General features: G+C 41.8%; 1 protein-coding gene across 1 annotated transcript in view; it reads right to left on the reverse strand.

Annotated features, from left to right (window-relative positions):
* unc5a (unc-5 netrin receptor A) overlaps positions 1–23,202 on the reverse strand; it is a 250,888-nt gene that overhangs the window by 68,581 nt on the left and 159,105 nt on the right. The window contains exons 9-11 of the mRNA XM_078231465.1: positions 21,383–21,679; positions 8,566–8,653; positions 6,883–7,051 (exon numbers count right to left, since the gene is read on the reverse strand). Of these exons, the coding sequence (XP_078087591.1) occupies positions 6,883–7,051; positions 8,566–8,653; positions 21,383–21,679 (554 nt within the window). The remainder of the gene's footprint in view (positions 1–6,882; positions 7,052–8,565; positions 8,654–21,382; positions 21,680–23,202) is intronic.

Here is a 23,202-nt window from a genome sequence, read left to right on the forward strand (position 1 = left end):
ACCTGTGCAGGCCAAACACAAGATTCCAGGACTTTATTAGCACTTGGCCTTTAACGAAGTTTTAAATTTCAATTTTCTTTCCAACAGAAAAACGGGGGGTGGGTGGGGGGGAGAGAAGAGAGAGAGAGAAGATGGTGATGGACTATGCACCAGGCCCTACAGCCTAATTTGTGCCTCAATATATATTTATATTGTAATAGTTATGCATTGCTGGTTTGTTTTTTATTGCATGCCATACAATGGTTTGTACATAGTGTCCTACTGCGCACACTGTCACATCTCATGCCATGATGTGGAGATGCCGGCGTTGGACTGGGGTAAACACAGTAAGAAGTTTAACAACACCAGGTTAAAGTCCAACAGGTTTATTTGGTAGCAAAAGCCACACAAGCTTTCGGAGCTCCAAGCCCCTTCTTCAGGCGACATCTCATGCCACCAGGTGTCCCAACCTAAATGGGGAAGATATCGACTGAGTGGGCACGCAAGAATGAGATAACGTGGCTACAAAAGAGGTCATGGAGAGGGAGTATGGGATTGATCCCTGGGAGATTGGGCAGAACACGAGTGTTGTCTGTAGCTGTTGAGCTCAACAATGAACTACCTTTTTTGGAAGTCCTGGTTGTCAGTGATTTAGAGAACCCACAACATTATATAATTATGAACATGAATTTAAGACATTGGCTTTTTTGACTGATATTTATGACAGCAAGCAGAATTATTGATTGATTCAGTTTTCCTTTGGGTGAGTACAGTCTCCAGTGTTTCATTAGTGTTTTTTTTGGCAGAAAAATGGCCAATCTAATTCTTGCCTGCAATGATACTCATTTCCCATCCCACCTTTCAAATAAGGTAACATCCATTTCACTAGTTGTGTTGTCTAAACCGACTTTAATCCAGCCCTGGAGACAGGGAACTGGAGGAAATTAAGAACAGCAGTTCTAGATCATAGACCCTAAATCACTAGAATGGCCATTTCCAGAACCTGATGGATGGATCTATGGTTAGGACCTTTTGGAATGGGACTTGGTGATTTGGCCCTTCGAGTCTGCTCTGTCAGTCAGTTAAACCATGGTTAATTTATGCCATTAGAATCATAGGGTGAAGCTTTCCCAAAAATAGGCAGAGTGGCATGGCGGGCGGGAAAAGCAGCGAAGAAGCTGCCAGCCCAATGGTGGCTTTCCCCACCGTATTGTTCATCTCATAACAAAAAAAAAAACTGAAGGGGTGGATCCCCCGAAGTCACGCTGGCAGGGCAGACTCTGGTTGCGCCATTGCCACCAGCAACTTTGGTTTGAAAAATCGGGGTGCCAATTTTAAAGGGTGCCCCGATACAGAAAATTAAACACATAAACAGCTCCGCCATGGAACATACACCCACGCAACACCCTACCACCCCCAAGCCCTATGGAACTCACCTCCCTGGAACACACTCTCCTGCAACAACCCTTCCAAGAAACTCCCTTTGGCACTGCCTGGGCAGTACCAGGGAGCGGTGCCAGAGAACAGTCCCAGGGAGAAGTGCTGGGGACAGTGTAGGGGACAGGGCTTTGGCATGACCCTCTTTCACCTGATAGATGTACTCGCCTGAATTCCCCTGATGGGTTCTGCTTGCCAAGTGCACGCTCTGGGTGACCTGTCATGACTCATGTCAGCGTGCCCTCAAACTGACGTGAATGGACAATCTAACGGAGTGGAGGAGGTGGGATTATCAGATGTAAAGGCGGGGAGTGGAGGCAATCGCTTACAGGAAATCCGCGTGTAAACCGCGTTTTGGCCCTCCCGCAGACTGATTCCGGGAACGTTGGGACTGATGTATGAGGAAAGATTGACTCGGTTGGGATTGTTTTCGCTGGAGTTCAGACGAATGAGGGGGGGAATCTCATACAGACTTATAAAATTCTAAAAGGACTAGACACGGTAGATGCAGGGAAGATGTTCCTGATGGTGGGGGAGTCCAGACCCAGGGGTCACAGTCTGAGGATTCGGAGTAGACCATTTAGAACGGAGGTGAGGAGACATTTTATCACCCAAAGAGTGGTGAGCCTGTGGAATTCATTACCACAGGAAATAGTTGATGCCAAAACACTGAATGTATTCAAGAAGCGGCTGGATATAGCACTTGGGGCGAATAGGATCAAAGGTTAAGGGGAAAAAGCAGGAGTAGGCTATTGAGTTGGATGATCAGCCATGATCGTAATGAATGGCGGAACAGGCTCGAAGGGTCAAATGGCCTCCTCCTGCTCCAATCTTCTACGTGTCTTTGTTTCTATTTCCCGCCCTCACTGCCAATCCCACCTGTCCATCCCCCACCATCAGGAACATCTTCCCTGCATCTACCGTGTCTAGTCCTTTTAGAATTTTGTAAGTCTGTATGAGATCCCCCCCTCATTCGTCTAAACTCCAGCGAAAACAATCCCAACCTAGTCATACATCAGTCCTGACGTTCCCGGAATCAGTCTGCGGGAGGGCCAAAACACAGTTTACACGCGGATTTCCTGTTTTTCTCGCAAAATAATTGAAGCCTAAGTTTGAAAATGAGAAAAAAAAACTGGAAAGCTTTGAACAGAACTTGCGGAAAACATACAGCAGGAAAACCAGCACCAGTTCAGACAAGTTAATACTTTTGACTGTAGATATTTAATTGAATATTCTGATCAATACCTGAAATGTGAACTTTTCTCTTTGAGCTAATGCTGATAAATCTGCAAAATATTTTGGAATTTTTTCAGATTTCTAGAAGTAACAATTCATTTTGAAAATTTGACAATTGTGTGCTTCTGAAAATACTATTAAATTAAGTTTTAATTATTTTTTGAATTCTTTCATGACTGATCACAGGCTTGGTTGGCATTTATTGCCCATCCCTAACTGTTCTTGAGAAGATGTTGGTGAACTGCCTTCTTGAACCACTGTAGTCCATGTGGTGTAGGTACACCCACAATCCTGTTAGGGAGAGAGTTCTAGGATTCTAATCCAACAACAGTGAAGGAACGACGATAATGAGTGGCTTGGAATGGAATTTCCAGATGGTGATGTGACCATGCATCTGCTGGCCTTGTCTGACTACGTGGTAATGATTGTGGGTTTGGAAGATGCTGTCTAAGGAACTTGGTGAGTTCCAGTAGTGTAGATTGTAATGCCATTGACTGTCAAGGGGCAATGGTTAGATTCCTTCTTGTTAGAGATCATCATTGCCTGGCACAAATGTTGCTTGCCACTTGTCAGCACAAACCTGGATATTATCCAAATTTGGCAGCATTTGAGCATGGACTGCTTCAGTATTTGAGGAGTCGCAAATGGTGCTGAACATGGTGCAATCATAAGTAAACATCCCCACTTCTGATCTTATGATGGAAGGAAGGTAATTGATGAAGCAGCCTGAAGATGGTTGGGCCTAAGATACTTTCCTGAGGAACTACTGCAGTGATGTCCTGGAAATGAGATGATTGACCTCCAACCACCACAACCATCTTCCTTTGTGCCAGGTACGACACCAACAATGGAGAGTTCCCCACGATTCTCTTTGACCCCAGTTTTGCTCGCGCTCCTTGATGCCATAGTCAGGCAATTGCTGCTTTGATGTCAAGGGCAGTTACTCTCACCTCCCCTCTGGAGTTTATGTTTGAATCAAGGTTGTCATGTGGTCAGGAGTTGAGTAACTCTGACTGAACCCAAACTGAGCCTCAGTAAGCATGTTATTGCGAAGTCAGTGCTCCTTGATACCACTGTTGATGATCCCTTCCATCACTTTGCTGATGATTGAGAATAGACTAATGGTGCGGTAATTGGCCACGTTGGGTTTGTCCTGCTTTTTGTGTACAGGACATACCTGAACAACTTTCCACTTGCCGGCTAGATGCCAGTGTTGTCGGTGAACTGGAACAGTTTGGCTAGGTACGTGTCAAGTTCTGGAGCACAAGTTTCCAGTACTATTGCCAGAATATTGTCAGAGTCCATAGCCTTTGTAGAATCGAGTGCCTTCAGCCATTTCTTCATATCAGGGGGAGTGAATTGAATTGGCAGAAGACTGACATCTGTGATGCTGGGGACTGTCAGAGAAATCTGAGATGGATCATTCACTTGGCACTTTTGGTTGGAGATTGCAGCAAATTCTTCAGCATCATCTTTCGCACTGATGTGCTGGACTCCCCTGAGACTGGGGATATTTGTGGAGCCTCTTCCTTTAGTAAGTTGTTTAATTTTCCATCACAGAATCAGAATTCTTACAGCATAGAAGGAGGCCATTTGGCCCAACATGTCTGCACCAGATCTGCAAATGAGCATTGGATCTTGGTGCCATTCTCCTGCCTTTTCCCCACACTGCTGCACATTGTTTATATTCACATAATCATCTAAAGCTTCCATGAATGCCTCGATTGAACAATCACCATTCACGATTGCACTTGGCAAGACTGCAGAGCTTAGATCTGATCCATTGGCTGTGGAATCGCTTAGCTTTAACACTTGCTGAATATACCGTTTCACATGCAAGTAGTATGTTGTAGCTTCACCAGGTTGACACCTCATTTTTAGATTTGCCTGGTGCTGCTCCTGGCATGCCCTCCTGCACTCTTCATTGAAGTTGTTTGCATTTGTAAGAAGGTATATCAGCATCCAAATTGCAAGAGCATACAGCTGAACATCTCATCAAAACCTCTGAACACTTTCTGTGCCCTTAAGCTGAAGGCTGATGAACTGACTGAAGTAACAATGAGCATGGTGCAGACGACTATTTAAAAGCTGATAGTAATTGGTGCTGGGCGTGTGCTTAGTCTTTGGTAGAGCTTGCGGTTCTGGACAGATCTCTCCTTTCAATCTCAGCACTGAATTCATGTTTAACTTTTTTGAAAGATTTAACTGCTCATTTTTAAAATTAATTCTAACTCAACTAATTTCATATCTTATTGTTTTAGTTTCCCTAACTGCTAGAAAACTAACACGTGTTTCTCTGAAAGCTCATTAACAAGGTCCCAAGTAACCATAGATTTGTTATGAATTTTGCTGTCTTTTTGGGAGTAGAAAATGAGTCGTATAGAAAATATTGAAAAAAATGTTTCAGCTGTTCTCCTAAGCTTAACATCCATCTGTGCTTATTGGAGTTATTTTTTACAGTGGGTTTTCCATTGTTACTTAGTAAAAGAGAGGAATTATTGAATGTTAAATCAAACTATTGCCATACATCTTTTGGGAGGCATGTTCGTGTTGGCTTGATGAATGATACAGTGCAGGTGCATTGCATCAACACAGTTGTGCAAACAAAATCTTGACTTTAATAAATGACCTTTTCATTTATTCCCATTTACAAATAAGGGAGTATAGTTGTTTTGCCAAAACTTTCCTAATACAGTAATTGAAACAGAAAAGAATAATTCAAATCAGTTCATAATAGATCAATTTTGGAGTTCAGCTTCAGCATCAATTAAAAAACGACGATGACAGATTGAACATCAAGTTCAGTAAGTTGAGTAATTTGTAAACTGCATGAGCTTCTAATACATTTCGTCATTTTTTTCAATTTGTAAAAACTTTATATTTCTATCTGTGACCCTGGTCTCACATGACATGGCTGACGCTAAATGCTTGTAGGGCAATGAGTTCTGGGCAATACATATTGCTTTGTCCATTGTTACCTGTATCACAACAGCAAATAAAACACATTGGGCAAGGTTCTCAGAATCCATTCGCTGAGGCCGCAAATCCCATTTTGGCCACTAACTCTTGTGAGAGGGCCATAACGGGATTTGCACCGGTGAGATTTGCGAGTGCAATGTTCTTGGTCCCTCCCCAATGACGCGATCAAGTTCACACCCAGGGAAGGTATAAACCTGATTTCAATTAATTAGAATACATAAAAATATAATTAAACAGTTTGACGATGTATCTTCAGGCAATGTCAGATGCTCACCCCCTGCCGGCGTGACGTCATGCCCCCAGTGGGGGGATTCTTATTATGATGGGGGAGGGCGAACGTGGTCGTGGTGGTGGTGGTGGGGGGGGGGTGGTGGGGAAGTGATGGTGGAGGAGGCAGTGGCTGAGGGGTTGTGCCTGCAAAATGGTGGCAAGGGGGAGTGGACACTTAGAATGGCAGGAGTGCCCCGATGCCAGTGAATATTGGCGGTTCCGGTCACCCTGATGCTTGCATGGCATGGCGGGGGGGGGTGGTGGTGGAATGACCCAGCCACTGAGTGGGGGAGGGATTGGTTCTCTGTGTTCGAGAATTGGGGGTGACTCCCTTGTCTGCCAGGGGTTCTTAATGTCCAGGGAAGGGAGGGGCTTTAACTCTACTTTGAGATCGGGTGCCCCCTCCCCACCGCCCCCTGCCTACCCTGCAGAGTTGGCAGTGTGATCCTCATCAGAACTTTGAAATTGCACAGAGTGCTGCTTAATCTACAAGTTTCACACAGCTTTCCTTGCCTGCTTCAGCGCACTGTGCAATTTTGGGAAAAGTCAGCCTATTATATTTCTACAACTCCTTCAAGTGTTGATATCTACATATTATTAAAAATCTAGCGTTGAACATACACTTTCTGTCTGCAAACCTTACTTCTTAATGTCATAATTGTTGAATTATTTTGTCACTCTTTCACTTCACATTTTGCAAAATTATGTCAATATTTTGCATTCACTATTACTTGGTCAATTGCTGTGCAGTTGCTGCAGTCTGTAACCATTAGGAGGATCGATGGACAAATTTTCCATAACTCCATTACCAAGTTTGCTCAAACCTTTGCATTCACCAACTGACTACAAGAAACTTATTAGCTGTTCAGTATATTTTTTCTTACAGCATTAGTTTACCATTATTTGTCCTTTAAATGAAATGTTCTTATGTGAGAATGTAAGGCTTTTTCATCTGAGGTGTACAAAATCATTGGTTTTTACCTCCCAGTTTCCTTGAGGTGATTGTTTCTTCAGCTTTACGGACCAGTTCTCCAGATTTCCTTCTGCGCAGTGCTGAATGCTAAGAATGACTGGCCCAGTGAGTAGGACACCGGGAGGCCCACAGCTTACAACTGGACTGAGCAGAGTCTGGCACCCTGCTAGAGGTAACCTCAATTATAAAAATGGTAAAAATTTAATGAACAGTACAGAATAAAATGCATAAAATGTATTATTCAGTTCAATGCTTGCTTTTCTTTATTTTACGATATGGCTTCAAACGCATTCTAATCGACCCGCTTGATTCAAGCAATAATACAATGTGAAGATTGCCATTTCTTTCTGGGCTAAGATATTAGAAGAACCTTGTGCTTAGATATGCGAGAACCATATAGTTTTTCTCCTCGCCCCCAGAATTTTGAGAATATTTTGGATTAACAGTTCATTTTGGTTCACTGTAGATCAAAAATCCGACATTATAATTTTCAGGACTCGTAAGTTGCTTTTGAAACAAATTTTAGGCGATACAAAAGCTCTGGAATTCTGTGATGGAAAGCAGTAACACAGGGACCAATCATCCCTTTTTGCCTTCCTTGATGAGCAAGCCTTTTTCTCAACTTTATAGCTGAAGCTGAAAGCACAGCTCAGATCAGGAGCTTGGTGAGCAATGAGACATGACTGCAAGTGTGTGTCATTCGACAGCACATTATTGCTACTCCGTTTCTCTTACGGACTTAATATTTCAGGTAATGAAAATACTGATGATGTGCCAAATACACCAAAACTAATCAGGAGTCTAACATATTACGATATGGTGATATTTTAGAAAAAAAGAACTGAGGTAATCGTTGCTTTTGGATAAACATCTCTGGAGAATGACATTAATGCACTTCATGAAATGAATAAACCGGGATCAGGTATTTCAAGCCAAATTGTAAATTTGATTTTTTCATGGTTAATGGAGTTTAAGCATGCATTTGTGGCAGAACTAAAATTGCAATTTCACTCTGAAATCAAGTCCTGACCAGACTCTCGTAAGAAATGCAGCGAACCCCCTCCCCCACAGAGAAACAGTCTTGAATCGCTTGGGTTTGACATTGCAATTGAGCAATACTCAACTGCAGTGCAAAAAGACTCTTGATCACTTCTGAAAATTATTCTGAGTTCATCTGAATATTGTTCCAGCCACGTAAACCAAAATATTTATTTACATTTTAACAGGCAGAAGTAGGATTCAGCACAAATCTTTAACCATGGGCAGGAATATTTCAACTGGCACCAGAAGGAAAAAACAATGAAGCAAGGAAATAAGAATACTGGTCTAAACTGTTTTTCTTATTCCTTCTGCGGGGGAATGTGTGCCAGACTGGAACCAATACTAACACGATTGTTCCCATAGTGACTCCGGGATAACTGTTTGCTTAAATGTGACCAATTTTCTGCCCACTTAAATTTGTAACTTAGAAAATCATTTATTTCCAGGCATTCTACCCAGAAGGTGCCTGGCATAAAGCATTCAAGGCTAACATCAGACCATACAATGGTCTGGATCACTAAAGTTATATATATTATATATGTACACAAAGTAGGCTTTGCATAGAAGGAACTTACATATAAGCTTACTGAAAATATAGGCAGAAGTAGAAAGAGAATTGCAGCATGAGTTAAGGTTGAGTTACTACATACCTCACATCCTCCTTTTTGTGGACAGTAAGATATAGTTCGTAAATCTTGCCTCGAGGAATGGCTTCTGGTGGAATAAGTAAACTAATCCCTATAAATTAAGCAGAAATTTAGAGTTTGTCTCTTGTCACTTCAATGTCAGGTAATGTTTACAGAGTAAAATCTTTATACAACTCTATTTTGTCTGGGTGGAAAAAAATGTATGGAACCATTTGTTTCCCCACATCTTGATGCATTATTCTCCTTTTGGTATTGTGTCATCTACTGTTGTCAACTCTTCTCACACAGCTCCCTTCAGCTTACAGATAAGGCTGATGCTGAATTCTCAACAGATGCAATTAATACAGCTCATTTTATTTTCTTCCTCAGATTAAATGAATGCCTGTGGGTGCCCATCTGTCGTGAAATAGATTAAAATTCATGTAACAAAAGCAAACCAAATTAAGTGATATGAATCACTGGGCACTGCACTCAAAAGGCCAGAAATGCCTGGGAACAGATCCTAAGGAGTGGAGGTAGCAGTCGGACACCTAGCTGCCCTGTGGTTGTACCCTGACCACTTCCTAAGATTCAAAATTTTGCATTCAGGCACCAGTGCTAATTTGGGGAGTGGGATGTAATGGACAGAGAAAGGAATGGGGTGTGACGGACAGAGGAGGGAGCGGGGTGTGACGGACAGAGGAGGGAATGGGGTGTAATGGACAGAGGAGGGAGTGGGGTGTGACGGATAGAGGAGGGATTGGGGTGTGATGGATAGAGGAGGGAATGGGGTGTTATGGATAGAGAAGGGAATGGGGTGTACTGACAGAGGAGGGAGTGGGGTGTGACGGACAGAGGAAGGGGGCTAGGGTACTGTGGTATAATGCAAGAGGATCAACTGGAAAGTGCTATAATTTTAAATTGGCCACTTTTCCAACTCTGCAATTGATTATCACAGGGCAAGCGATTTTTTAAAATGGGATGTTGGATTCACTTCTGCCTGAATTAAATTCTGACATAGCAGTACACTTGCTTGATCCTGACATTTTAAATAAGGCTATTATAATGTTGCTGTTATATTACTGGACCAATAATCTAGAGGTTTCAACTAATAATCTGAAGACATGTGTTCAAATTTTACCACAGCTACTCTCAGCAAATGGTGACCGTTAAACTCGCAGACTATTATAAAAATCTGTTTGGTTCACTAATGTGCTCTAGGGGAGGAAATTGGCCATCATTATACAGCCTGATCTAAATGTTATACCAGGCCCGTAACAATGTGGCTGATTCTTAACTGCCTCTGAAATGACTGAGTAAGTCAACTTCTCAAGGGCAATTAGGGATTAACAATAAATGCTCGCCTTGCCGTGATGCCTGCATCCCACGAATAGATAAAATAAGAAGTTCTACTTCTTCTGATGGTATCCATATAAATAAGGTGGTTACAAATTTAACTGCCTTGAGATGCCCATGAAAATTAAACTCATTACAAATTCCTGTGCTGCTCGGGAATTTCAACATTTAGTTGCTTTGTCAGAAGCGTTTAATCAGCGGATCTCTGAGCTTTATCTCCAAGCAATATTTTTCCTCATTATTCAGATTAGAGGCTCAGTAAGACAATCTTCAGAAAATACTATAACACATCTGGAATTGGTTTTTAACATTAGGTAGTACTGAGGCCTTCTAAATACGGATCTTTAATGTACATCATTAAATGACTTACGAATGTCTTACAGCTTGCACATCTGTTGTGCATTAGGCTCGGTAACACCTCAATGTTTACTTAAATTACAAGATGCTCCCATACCACATTTGGAGCGCCTGACTAGTGCTACAGATGTTCAGTGTCCATTTAGGACGGGTGCAGCATGTAACACCTTTTTCTTCAGTTGAGTTCTTATTATTCGAGGTGTCTTTCTGATTTCTGTGCAGTTCTTTGGCAGGCATTGCTACGATCCTTAACTGTTATTGTGGGAGAAATGATATTACTGAAACATATTTCAGCCTTACTGACAAATGCTTTAAAACTGTGGTCTACATGGCGTCTGTGCTTGTTTCCCCAAGCAATGTCATTGCATGTTGCATTCAAATAAGTTATGAGTATTACTCTGGCAACATGGGGAGGAGAATCACAGCAAGATAGGTACATTTTGACGAAGATTAATGAAGACTGATTCATATACAGCTCCTCAAAAACAACATCACTTTGTACTTTCCGACAGCCAGACTATTTAGTAACCAGAGCCTTGATATTTTATGTAACAAAATTGCTCCAGCAAACAGCAGGAGATAGTTGCCAAATCAACAAACCTGCATTGCATGTGCATTATCCATGTCACAGATGATTATTTACCTCAACCTCTCAAATCATCTATTTCCATATAGGAAACACCTGGCACGACAAGTAAGCCCTTCACTGTTACTGTCAGGCTGCATTCCTTAAAAGAACAGGTATTATTGATGGCATGCACGTGACCACGCAGACGATAGCCCAAATACCATGGGGGGAGTTTTCCCGTCCCGCCGCCACGGGAATCGTAGCAGGCGGGGGGTGGGGGGGGGGGGGGGGGGGGGGGATCATGCAAAGGTCTGTTGACATTGGGCAGGATTCTTTGGTTTTGTAGTTCTCCAGCAAAATTATGCTCAAATGTCTCTATGCAACAACATTTCTCTATCTCTTTTATCACCGTCTTAGTGACAATTTTAAAATAATAACCCCTCTCACTAACTCGCTAACTGAACATAGGACATAGGAACAGGAGTAGATCATTCAGCCCCTTGAGCTTGTTGTACCATTCAATGAGACAATGACTGATTTGTGACTTAAGGTTATGGGACAAAAATACATTAAGTACTTCTGGTTAACAAAAATTTATCAATCTCAGTTTTAAATTAATAATAGGTTTAACATCAATTTCTGTTTGCCAATGTGAGTTCCAAACTTCTAAAGTTTACTTATTAGTCACAAGTAGGCTTACATTAACACTGCAATTAAATTATTATGAAAATCCCCTCATCACCACACTCCTGCGCCTGTTCGGGTACACTGAGGGAGAATTTAGCACGGCAATGCATCTAACCAGCACGTCTTTCAGACTGTGGGAGGAAACCGGAGCACCCGGAGGAAACCCACTCAGACACGGGGAAAACAAACAGTGACCCAAACTGGGAATCGAACCTGGGTCCATGGCGCTGTGAGGCAGCAGTGCTAATCACTATGCCAACGTGCCGCCCATATCTATCACCCGTTGTGTGTAGAAATGTTTCCTAATTGTACTACTGAAAAGTCTGGCAAAGTCTTAACAATGCCCCCTAGTACTAGCCTCCCCAACTAGTGCAAATAATGTTTCTCTGTCCATCCCATCTGTTTTCATTCATATCTTGAAGCCTTCAAACAAATCAACCCCTAAGCTTATAAATTCCAGGGAAAGCAACTCTATTTTGTGTACTCTTTCCTCATAATTTAAACCTTGGAGATCAGGTATCATTCTGGTAAATCTACACTGCACTCTCTCCAAGGCCAATATCGCCCTCCTAAGGTGTGGTGTCCAGAACTCGCTTGCAGTGCTCCAGATATGATCTAGCCAGGGTTTGAATTCTGTGCTCTTGCATGTCGTCCTCTAAATTTCAGAATTCTATTAGTATTTTTTGATTACTTTCTGTTTCAGTTCATGATAGTTTAATGATCTGTGTACCTGAACATTCAAAGTCTCAATAGGGCAGATGTAGGAAGGATGGCTGGAGTGTCTAGAAGCTGGAGACACAATCTCAGGATAAGGGGCAAGTCATTTAGGACTGAGGTGAGGAGGAATTTCTTCACTCAGAGGATGGTGTATCTTTGGAATTCTCTTCCCCCAAAGGTGTGGAAGCTCTGACAAAGGGTCACCTTGACTCGAAATGTTGGCTCTATTCTCTCTCCACAGATTTTCCAGCATTTTCTGTTTTTGTTTCAGATTACAGCATCCGCAGTATTTTGCTTTCATCAGGCGTGGTGGCTCAGTTGTTGAGCATGTTCAAGACTGAGAACAATCAATTGCTACATACTAAAAACATCAAGGGATATGGGGATAGTGCAGGAAAGCAGTGAATTTGAATGCAGAAATTTGAACATCAGCCTTGATCTCATTGAATGGTGCAGCAGGCTAAAGGGCTGAATAGCCTACATTTTTTTAATTTTGTATGTTCTTATGTCTCTTTGAATCTCAACTGTTTCGAGCATTTCTTCATTGAAAAAAGTACCTTGTTCTATCATTTTTTGGTCCAAAGTGGATGAGCCCATTTTTGCCTACATTGGTGTCCATTTGCCACAGTTTTGTCTATTCACTTACTTTGTGAGTACCTCATTCTAATGTTAGGCCTCCATCTACATTTCTTATAACTTATCTTTGTGCTGTCTGCAAATTTAGGTATGTAACTTTCTACCCGTTCACCTAAGACATTAAATCATGCATTGAATAGTTGAGGTTCCAACACAAATCCTCTGTCGATCCTAGTCACAAAACACTAGTCACACTCTTCCTATGAGAGTACTTAGCTATTATCTTGACTGTCTTCTATTGTTCAGTCTACTTTCTAAACGGTTCAATAATTTATTTTCAATATCTTGAGCTTCAACTTTAGGTAACAGTCTGTTCTGAGGGATTTTATCAAATACTTTTAGGAAATCTATATAAATAACACCTATAGACAATCTTAGTGCACCTCATCAAAAACTTCAATCAGATTGGTCAGGCATGACCTAACCAATGGGCATCCCCTGGGCGGCACTGTAGCATAGTGGTTAGCACTGCTGCCTCACAGCACCAGGGACCCAGATTCAATTCTGGCCTCGGGTGTCTGTCTGTGTGGAGTCAGCATGTTCTTCCTGTGTCTTTGTGGGTTTCCTCCAGGCGCTCCGGTTTTCTCCCACACCCTAAAGATGTGCGGGTTAGGTGGATTGGCCATGCTAAATTGCCCTTTAGCATCAGGGAGATTAGCAGGGTAAATATGTGGGGATACAGAGATAGGGGCTGGGTGGGATTGTCGTTGGTGCAGGCTCGATGGGCTGAATGGCCTCCTTCTGCACTGTAGGGATTCTTTGATTCCTATACAAATCCACGCTGGTTTCCTGGGATCAGCTGAAACTTTTCAAGACATTCAGCCACTCTATCCTCAGTAATTTTCCAACAGCAGATTTTATGGAGGACTCTTCTGTTAGAATCACCTTTCTTGCATAACAGAATGACATGCATAATCCCCCATTATGCAGGGATAGTTCAATGGAACTGAGAAAGATTATGGTTAGGGCAAAGTAGCATTGATACTTCAATGAAAATTGAAAGTGTGCAGGGTGTGACAGAACTGACTGATCAGATTTCAGATGATTCTTAAGGGGAAGGCTAGGTTAACCTCCCTCCACCATTGGGTTTAAAATTTTAAGAGGACTTATAGTGACTGATTCTGCAGATGAAGAAGGAACAGTCAACGTAGCACATATGGATTTTCAGAAGGTGTACAATAAGGTTCTCAGGTTAGATATTACAAAAACATTAAGCATGGTTGTAGCGTGTATAGAAAGTTGGGTGTTGGACAAGAAATAAATGGTTAACATTAATGGCTGCTGTTCAGATTCGAAGAGGTTTATTCCAGACTTTGGTGCTGTGTTCACTTTTGCTCTTGATAAATGTGGATGTCTTGGAACTGGACATATCAAAATTTATTAATCATACAAAGTAGGGCTAGCGAACAATGAAGAGGATGATAAAATACATCCAGGGGCACAAATAGGATATCAGATTGGGCAGAAAAGTTGTAGAAGTAACTTAATGCAAAGAATGACAGAGTTGTACAGCACAAAGACAGATCATTCGGTCCATTGAACCTGGCGGCTAGCTGAACGTTATTTTCCAAACTTTTCCCTATACTCTTCTAATTTTTCCAAAGTTTTAAAAGGAATTATAGATTTTACTTCAACCACACTTTCTGATAGAGCGTCTTTCTTCATAAAACAACAAACATTTCCCTTCATCTATCTGATGATTATCTTAAATTTATACTCTCTGGGTTACAATCTTACCAACCATTGGAAATAGTTTATCCTGAGTTATCTTATCAAAACCCCATATAGTTTTCAACACTTGTATCATTGTTTTTCTTGTTCTAATGAAAAGCATGAAATTATTCTACACCAGGAATATCCAACATATGGCCCATGGATCACAATATGACCCACCTATCTCTATCCAGCCAACTCAATCAGCATTCAAAATACAGGCAAATAGAAGCTACAGCTCTGCAAGGAGCTGATTCTCCAGTCACACACTGTTTCTCTCCCATGTTTGCTGCTGATATGCTCATCAGTAACTGGCTGGTGGCTCTCTAAGGCAGCATTTCCTCCCGAGTGAGGGGCAGAAGTTCCAGGGCAGGCAGTGTCGACAAGGATGTCTTCCTGGTGGGAAGGAGCACACCATCATCCTAAAAATCCTGATCTGTGTGTTTGAGTCTGTGTGAGAGTGGGTAAATATGTATGAGTGAGTGTGTGTGTGCATATGTGAGCAAGTGAATGTGAGGGCGTGTGCATGTGGGGTGAGTGAAGGTGTATGCATGGCTGAGAATGAGAATCCCTGGGATTGTCTCACACACACTCACACTTCACCTCTTCCCCTTCCTTCTCCCCAGAGTGTTAGTTAAGTACAATTCCTTAGCTCAGGCCTGGTCCCCACCCCTTCCCTGGCGATCAGGACTTGGGGCCTAGTCTGTCTCCTGCTTCTTTAGCTAAATTTTAAAGCAAGTTTTATTAGCTAACTCTGCTGTTTGGCACATTTTAATAGCCAGTTGATTAATTATTGTGTTTAAAATGATCAATTTATGTTTTTTAAATTCGTGTTCAATGTCGTTCTAAACCTTATCTTCCTGAAATTTGCTCCTTAGCTCTTGAGTGTGGGAAAAAATTAAATGCGGCCCCTTACATGAAGAGATTGGACACACATGTTCTAATCAGGAGGGGAAAATGGGCTAACAAAGAATCAACACCTCATTTTACTTTGGGCACCATTTCCTTTCACACTGACCTCAATCAGAGGGTTTGAGATTAAAAGTGGGAGATTTGAGTGGGAAAATAGTTGTCAATCTCACAGGCAGACTGAACAAGTGTGCTGTCATTAGCCCCAGATTTGATGTTCAAATAAAGGAGATAGAAAGGTGGCAAAATGGTCCACTGCCTTCCCGTCAGTTTGGATACCTCGTTCTAACAACCTCAGCTGGCACCATGGACCATGAAGAAGCCAAGCAAAAACATACGAGAGGAAAAATCCTAGGGTTCTTTTTCTAAAATGTGAAACCGGTCTATAATAAAACATTTGAAACCAAAAAAGTAGAAGCTGGTGTGGTGTGAAATGCTTGCTGATTTGCTCAGAGCTTGTTTTGCACTAATTGGTGTAAACTAATTTCATCCCCATAGTTTTGCATGTCTTTCCTTGTAAGTAAAGCCTTTCAGCTCTGGTATCACCTTAGTTGCTCTCTTCCGTACCTTATCTATGGCTGTTATCTACTTTCTAAAGTAAAGCACCTCAAACGGGGAAACAATTCTAACTTCAGCCTAACAACTGCTAATGTCCTCCACTCGCAAAACAAAAATACCCACTGGCCAGTCTCCCCTGTTTCCTCTGCTTTAACCAAATTGCTATTGATGTTTCTACAATCCATTAAATACAGCATGCGCTGATTTTTTTAACAAGTTTCTTCTGCGGCATTTATCAAGCACCTTTTGATAATGCACATGCGTAATGTAATTCATTGTATTTCACTCCAGTTGGTTTCATTCATTAACACTTGTCACTTCTGAATCCTTTGGGTGTACCTTTACATTTATATTTTTGATGATGGATTGTGTTCAGCTTCACATTTCAAAGTTTTTTTTAAAGTGAGGTATAGTATGGCATTACAAATCATTTTAATCACATCAATCAACATAATGGTTCTCTTTGGGAGGCTAAGATATGTCCATAGGTCTAACAAAAAATTGAATTCGATATAGATATCAACACCCAGATCTCCTTTTCTTTGCTGTGTATAGTTTCATTTAGCATTATATATTATATATAATTGCCAGATATATTGTTCAAACAATAAATTAAAACAAAATTCCTCACCAGAGCAGGACAATGAAAACAAAATCACCTAATTAATGAGGAAAGCTTCAATGTAAAACTGCAAAAGTTGTCTAATCTGAGCGAGGTCATGTAAATGTAACACTATCTGAAGTATTTGCAAGAAGATGCTCAAATAATGACATTCTGAGCCTGAATTAATGATTCCACTCATTAAAATTTTGCTTTGCTGTTGCCGACTGTAGCCTAAACATTTCACTTAGATTGCACAAAATACTCAGGTGACTTGAGTTGGGTGCAGTTAATGGCATTTCCTCAAATATTCAAGAACAGGTGCAAACAATCACTATACGTTGTATTTAGTTCCTTGCTTGGCAAAGACTGATTTCAGGTCACTTTACACTTGCCAGCAAAGCAGAACAATGAAAACAGCTATTCACCATGGTCTAAACTTGCCTCACAATACTACTGACATGGAAAGTTTGATTGCTTTATCTTCACTGGTTCTTTGTAACAACATTGGTTTTAAGTACACGATCCAGGTGTCTGAAGTTCACAACAAAGCATACTGGACACACATGTGTTTGGGCATGGTTACAAATTAGAAAATGGAGAAACAAAGGGCAGGAATATATATTGTCTCAAGATTTACAGTCTAATATTTATTGCAGGGGAGGCAGGGAGGCAATGACATAGTGGTATTGTAGCTGGACTAATAATCCAGAGACCTAGAGTAATATTCTGGGGACCTGGGTTTGAAGAATTCCACCATGTCAATTGGTGGAATTTGAATTCAACATAAAATTTGGGATTAAAAGTCTAATGAGCATGAAACCATTATTGATTGTCATAGAAACCCATCTGGTTCACTCATGTACTCCAGGGAAGGAAATCTGCCATCCTTACCTGGTCTGGCCTACACATGACCCCAGATCTACAGCAATGTGGTTGACTCTTAAATTCCCTCTGAAATGGCCTAACAAGGCACTTGGTTGTACCCAACTACAACAAAATCTACAAAAAGGAATAAAACTGGATGGATCACCTGACATTGACCAAGGCACTGGGAACGACAACGCCAACCCCAGCCCTGTCAGCCCTGCAAAGTCCTCCTTACTAACATCTGGGGGCTTGTGCCAAAATGAGGAGAGCTGTCTCACAGACTAGTTAAGTAACAGCCTTACATACTCATGAAATCATGCCCTACAGACAATGTCCCAGACATCACCATCCCATCCCACTGGCAGGCTAGACCCAGCAGAGGTGGTGGCACAGTGGTATACAGTTGGGAGGGAGATGCCCAGGGTGTCCTTAACATCAACTCTGGACCATCAGGTCAAACATGGGCAAGGAAACTTCCTGCTAATTACCATATACCACCCATCCAATCTGTATTCCTCCATGTTGAACAGGAAGACTGAGAGTGGAAAGGGTGCAGAATGTACTCTGGATGGGGGACTTCAATGTGGCTCAGTAGCACCACCACAGACAAGCTGGTTGAGTCCTAAAGGATAGCTACTAGACTGGGTCTGTGGCAAGTGGTGAGGGAACCAACAAGAGGGAAAAATAAACTTGACCTCATCTTCACCAATCTGCCGCAGATGCATCCAGGACAATATCGGTTGTGTGACCACTGCACAGACTTGTGGAGTCAAAATCCCATCATTATATTAAGGATACCTTCCAATGTGTTGTGTGGAAAAACATACTTGACCTCATCCTCACCAACCTGCATGCCATAAATGCATCTGCTCATGACAGTATCAGTTGTGTGATAACCACACAGTGCTTGTGAAAGCTAAGCCCCATCTTCGCATCCATCATGTTGTATGGCACTACCAGCATGTTAAATGGGATAGATTTCAAACAGATCTAGCAACCCAAGACTGGACATCCATGAGATGCTGTGGGCCATCAGCATCAGCAGAATTGTACTCAATCATAGTCTGTAACCTCATGGCTCGGTATAACCCCCACTCTACCATGAACACCAAGTTAGGGATTGAACCCTGGTTCAATGAAGAGTGCAGGAGGGCATGCCAGGAGCAACACCAGGCATACCTAAAAGTGAGGTGTCAACCTGGTGAAGCTTCAGCACAGGACTACTTGAATGCCAAACAGCATAAGCAGCAAGTAATAGATAGTGCTAAGCAATCCTACAACCAATGGATCATATCTCAGCTCTGCTCAGTCTGGTCACATCCAGCCGTGAATGGTGGTGGACAATTAAACAACTCACTGAATATCTCAATCCTCAATGATAGTAGAACCAAGCACATCGGTGCAAAAGATAAATCTGGAGCATCTGTAACAATCTTCAGCCAGAAGTGCCGAGTGGGTGATCCATCTTGACCTCCTCCATGAGATAAGAAATAGGAACAGGAGTTGGCCATTCAGTCCTTCAAGCCTGCTCTGCCATTTAATAGGATCTAACACTCACTTGTCCACTTTCCTGCCTTATCACCATAACCCTTAATTCCTCTACTGATTAACAACCGATCAATCTCAGCCTTGAAAATATTCAAGGACTCAGCCTCCACAGCTTTCTGGGGTAAATAATTCCAAAGATTCACCACTCATTGAGAGATGAAATTATTCCTCAAATCCCATCTTAAATGAGCACCCTCTTATTTTGCAACTCTAGCCTCTGGACTTACGCTCTCCCATGAGTGGAAATATCCTCCCAACATTTACCTTGTCTGACCCCTATGTTTCAATCATATCACCTCTCATTCTTCTGAACTCCTAGGAATACAGACAGAACCACAGGAATTTTTCCATCCCACCCGCCATGGGAATTGTAGGGGTGGGGGGAGGCAGGGCATGCAAATGTCTGTTGACCTCGGGCATGGCTTTCCAGTTTTGGGGTGGGCGCGGCTGGAAAATCCCACCCAACTTGTTTAATCTTTCCTCATAAGGCAGCTTCTCCATACTTGGGATCATCCTGGTAAACCTCCTTTGCACTGCCTCCAATGATACTACATCTTTTGTTAAATATGGGGACCAAAACTATACACATATTCTAAATGTGGCCTCACTAGTACCTGATGCAGTTGCAGCAACACCTCTGTTTTTATACTCCAGCCCCCTTGAAATAAAGGCAGCATTCCATTTGCCTTCCCTATTTGCCTTCCCTTCTGCACCTGTATGATAGCTTTCTGGCTTTCATGAACAGGGACCCCCACGTCCCTTTCTGTTACAGCTTTCAGCAGTCTCTTTCCATTTAAATAATAATCCACCCTTCCATTATTTCTTCCAAAATGAGCAATCTCACATTTTTCCATACAACCCCGACAATACAGAAGGAGGCTATTTAGCCCATTGAGTTTGCACCAACAAAGAGCATCTTACCCAGGCCCACTGCCGCCACCCCCCCACCCCTTTCCCCCTAACCACACGCATTTACCATGCTAATTCACCTAACCCACACATCTTTGGACACTAAGGGGCAATTTAGCATAGCCAATCAATCCAACCTGCACATCTTTGGACTATGGGAGGAAACCCATGCTGAGAAGGGAAGAACATGCAAACTCCACAGTTACCCGAGGCTGGTTTCAAACCCAGGTCCCTGGCACTGTGAGACAGTAATGTTAATCACTGTGCCACCCCAATTGAATTTCACATTGAATTCCATTTGCCAATTTTCTGCTCACTCACTTAACTTGTCAATATCTCTCTGTAATCTATTTCTATCCTCCTTGCAACCAGCCTTCCCTCCAAACTTTGTATCATCTGCAAATTTGGTCACAGTACACACTGTTCCTTCCTCCAAATCATTGATATATGTTGTGAAGAGTTGTGGTCCCAGCACTGGTCCCTGTGTCACTCCACTGGTTACTGCCCTCCAACCTGAGAAAGACTGCTTGCTGCTATTCATCTATCCAAGGCAGAATATTACCTCAAACACCATTAGCTTCTAGCTTGCATAGAAAATCGACAAAGCACAAATTAGAAGTGTGATGGAATACTCTCCATTTGCCTGGATGAGTGCAGCTCCAACAACACTCGACACAATCCTAGACAAAGCAGCTCACTTGATTGGCACCCCATCCACCCCTTTAAACATTTACTCCCACCACCACCAATGCACAGTGGCAGCCGTGCATACCATCTACAAGATGCACTGTAGCAACTCAACCAAGACTTCTTCGTCAGCGCCTTCCAAACCTGTGACCTGTACCACCGAGAGGGACAAGGGCAGTAGATTCATGGGAGCACCACCAACTGCAAGTTCCCCTCTAGGCCACATACCATCCTGACTTGGAGCTATACCACTATTCCTTCACTGTTGCAGGGTCAGAATCCTGGAACTCCCTCCCTAACGGCACTTTGGGAGTACCTACACAAGATGAACTGCAGCAGTTCAAGAAGGTGGCTCACCACTATCTTCCCAAGGACATTTAGGACACAAAATACTGGCCCAGCCAGCGACATCCACATTCCATGTACAAATGAAAATAAGAGTAAAACCCAACTGTCCAAATCACATTTTTTTAAAAATGCACTTATGATAAAATTAATATTATAAAAATTATAAATAGCAATTTTTCTGTGACTATTCATCAAAAATATTAGTGTAACTAAATATATATGTTATAAAATAGTGATTAATATTAATACTAACCAGTTTTTAAATTTGTTATAAATGTGTTATGGACTCAGCAATGCAAAGTTATTAATGGCAAATCAAGCTCATACGACTAGTGTCTCTAAAGTTGATAATAGTTATTAATTGATATCCAACTTACCTCTGTTTGGAATGGTAAGACGGCCACCTAAAAAATTAAATGTTCCAAAGGCAGTATTTGAAGCGTCCCTCAATAATGACTTAGAGTTCATTTGCATCGAGAGTCTTGCCATAAGGTTTAGAGTGTCGGAATGTGCTGTACCATTACGTAATGTATGTCTTTCATTTGCAAGCCGGTCCAGAAGGGGAGAGTTAGTCATTGGAATCTTGTCTGAGATATCCTGTCGTGAACGGATGGAGCCTTGGTATGCTGATGTACTTGTGAGGTCAGGCTGGATTGTAAGCAAATGGGAGTTATCTATCAGAATGAAAACAGACAAGCCACTGTGAAAAATACTTTGCATTTCAAGGATTACTGAACATACTTTCTACAGCAGTACAAGGTAATTATGCACCCTCCGAATACTGACTGCATCATTCAATAGGATTTACAATGAAAGGATTTTCAAATGTCACAAGATTACAATAAAATACAGGCAGAGTTGTTCACATTGAACTCTGACTTTTAGATTATATTATGTGTACGGGTCAATTCTCAATCTCCTAATCATTTGAACTATGTGTAAACAATAAATAGTCAATTGACACCATTCTGCTATGTCAAATTCATGGACATTTATTTGTTAGTAATTGTTTTTGTACTTCATTATAGAGGGAAAAATTACTGACCTTCTTCAGAAATTCTACACATGCTACAATGCTGGGACATTTCGGTTCAAAAATGTAAATGCGATATGCTCAATTACTACTTGTATATGGTGGCCCAGTGGTTAGCACTGCTGCCTCACAGTGCCAGGGACCCGGGTTCGATTCCCGGATTGGGTCACCGTCTGTGCGGAGTTTGCACATTCTCCCAATGTCTGCATGGGTTTGCTCCGGTTTCCTCCCACAGTCCTAAAGGTGGCTAGTTAGGTGCTTTGGCCATGCTAAATTCTCCCTCAGTCTACCCGAACAGGCACTGGAGTGTGGCGACTAGGGGATTTTCACAGTAACTTCATTGCAGTGTTAATGTAAGCCTACTTGTGACAAATAAATTAACTTTAACATCCCTGAGAGGCTGAGTTTGTCAAACTTCCCTTCATCACTTGAGATGGTCAATTTTCAATCTTCATGGAAGATTTTCTTCCCACACAAGCCCACCTCACAAATGAGTCAGCCAAGTTTGGGGCTTCAGAACAGATAAGTGAGAGTCCATTGACTGGGTCAAACACCACTCCTGATTTTGGCGGGCAACATGGGTGCAAATGGAACCTGGTAAAAATTGCATGTGTTATCTAAAGAAAGTTTTTCCAATCAAATGGTATAAAGTGAGAGTGTGAGATTGCAAAATCATTATTATTGCTCTGTTTGGGCAACATATACACTTGGTATATTACAGAGCACAACTATGCTTTCTCCCACAACATAGGGTAACCTAATGGGACTAAACACAATAGAATCTCAATGATGCCTCTCAATGTCATTTTTTTGGTTTGCCTCAGCATGCATCTCAGACATGTCGAAACCCAACTCGCAATCATCAGGGACAGGTTAAATATTTCTCTGGGAACAATTCTATGGTCATTGTTGAAGCTTTATGCAAGATTGCAAACTTGGTAACTGGATACCTTAGCAAGACAAGCTGATAATGCACCATAGCATTTTTTTCCTGATGGAATTGAGAGGTGGTCTTTGAATTCTGGAATTATTCTGATTCAGAACCCCACAAGCTAAATCATATAACTGGACAAGCAGCAGAAATCTTTCCAGTATTTTGTGCTGCGTGCTTTTAGACAGGAAGTAAGGGGTCTATTTTTGGATTTTGCTGTTACTTTTAATTCT

Source organism: Mustelus asterias, chromosome 16, assembly GCF_964213995.1.
Source record: "Mustelus asterias chromosome 16, sMusAst1.hap1.1, whole genome shotgun sequence".
NCBI lineage: Eukaryota > Metazoa > Chordata > Chondrichthyes > Carcharhiniformes > Triakidae > Mustelus > Mustelus asterias.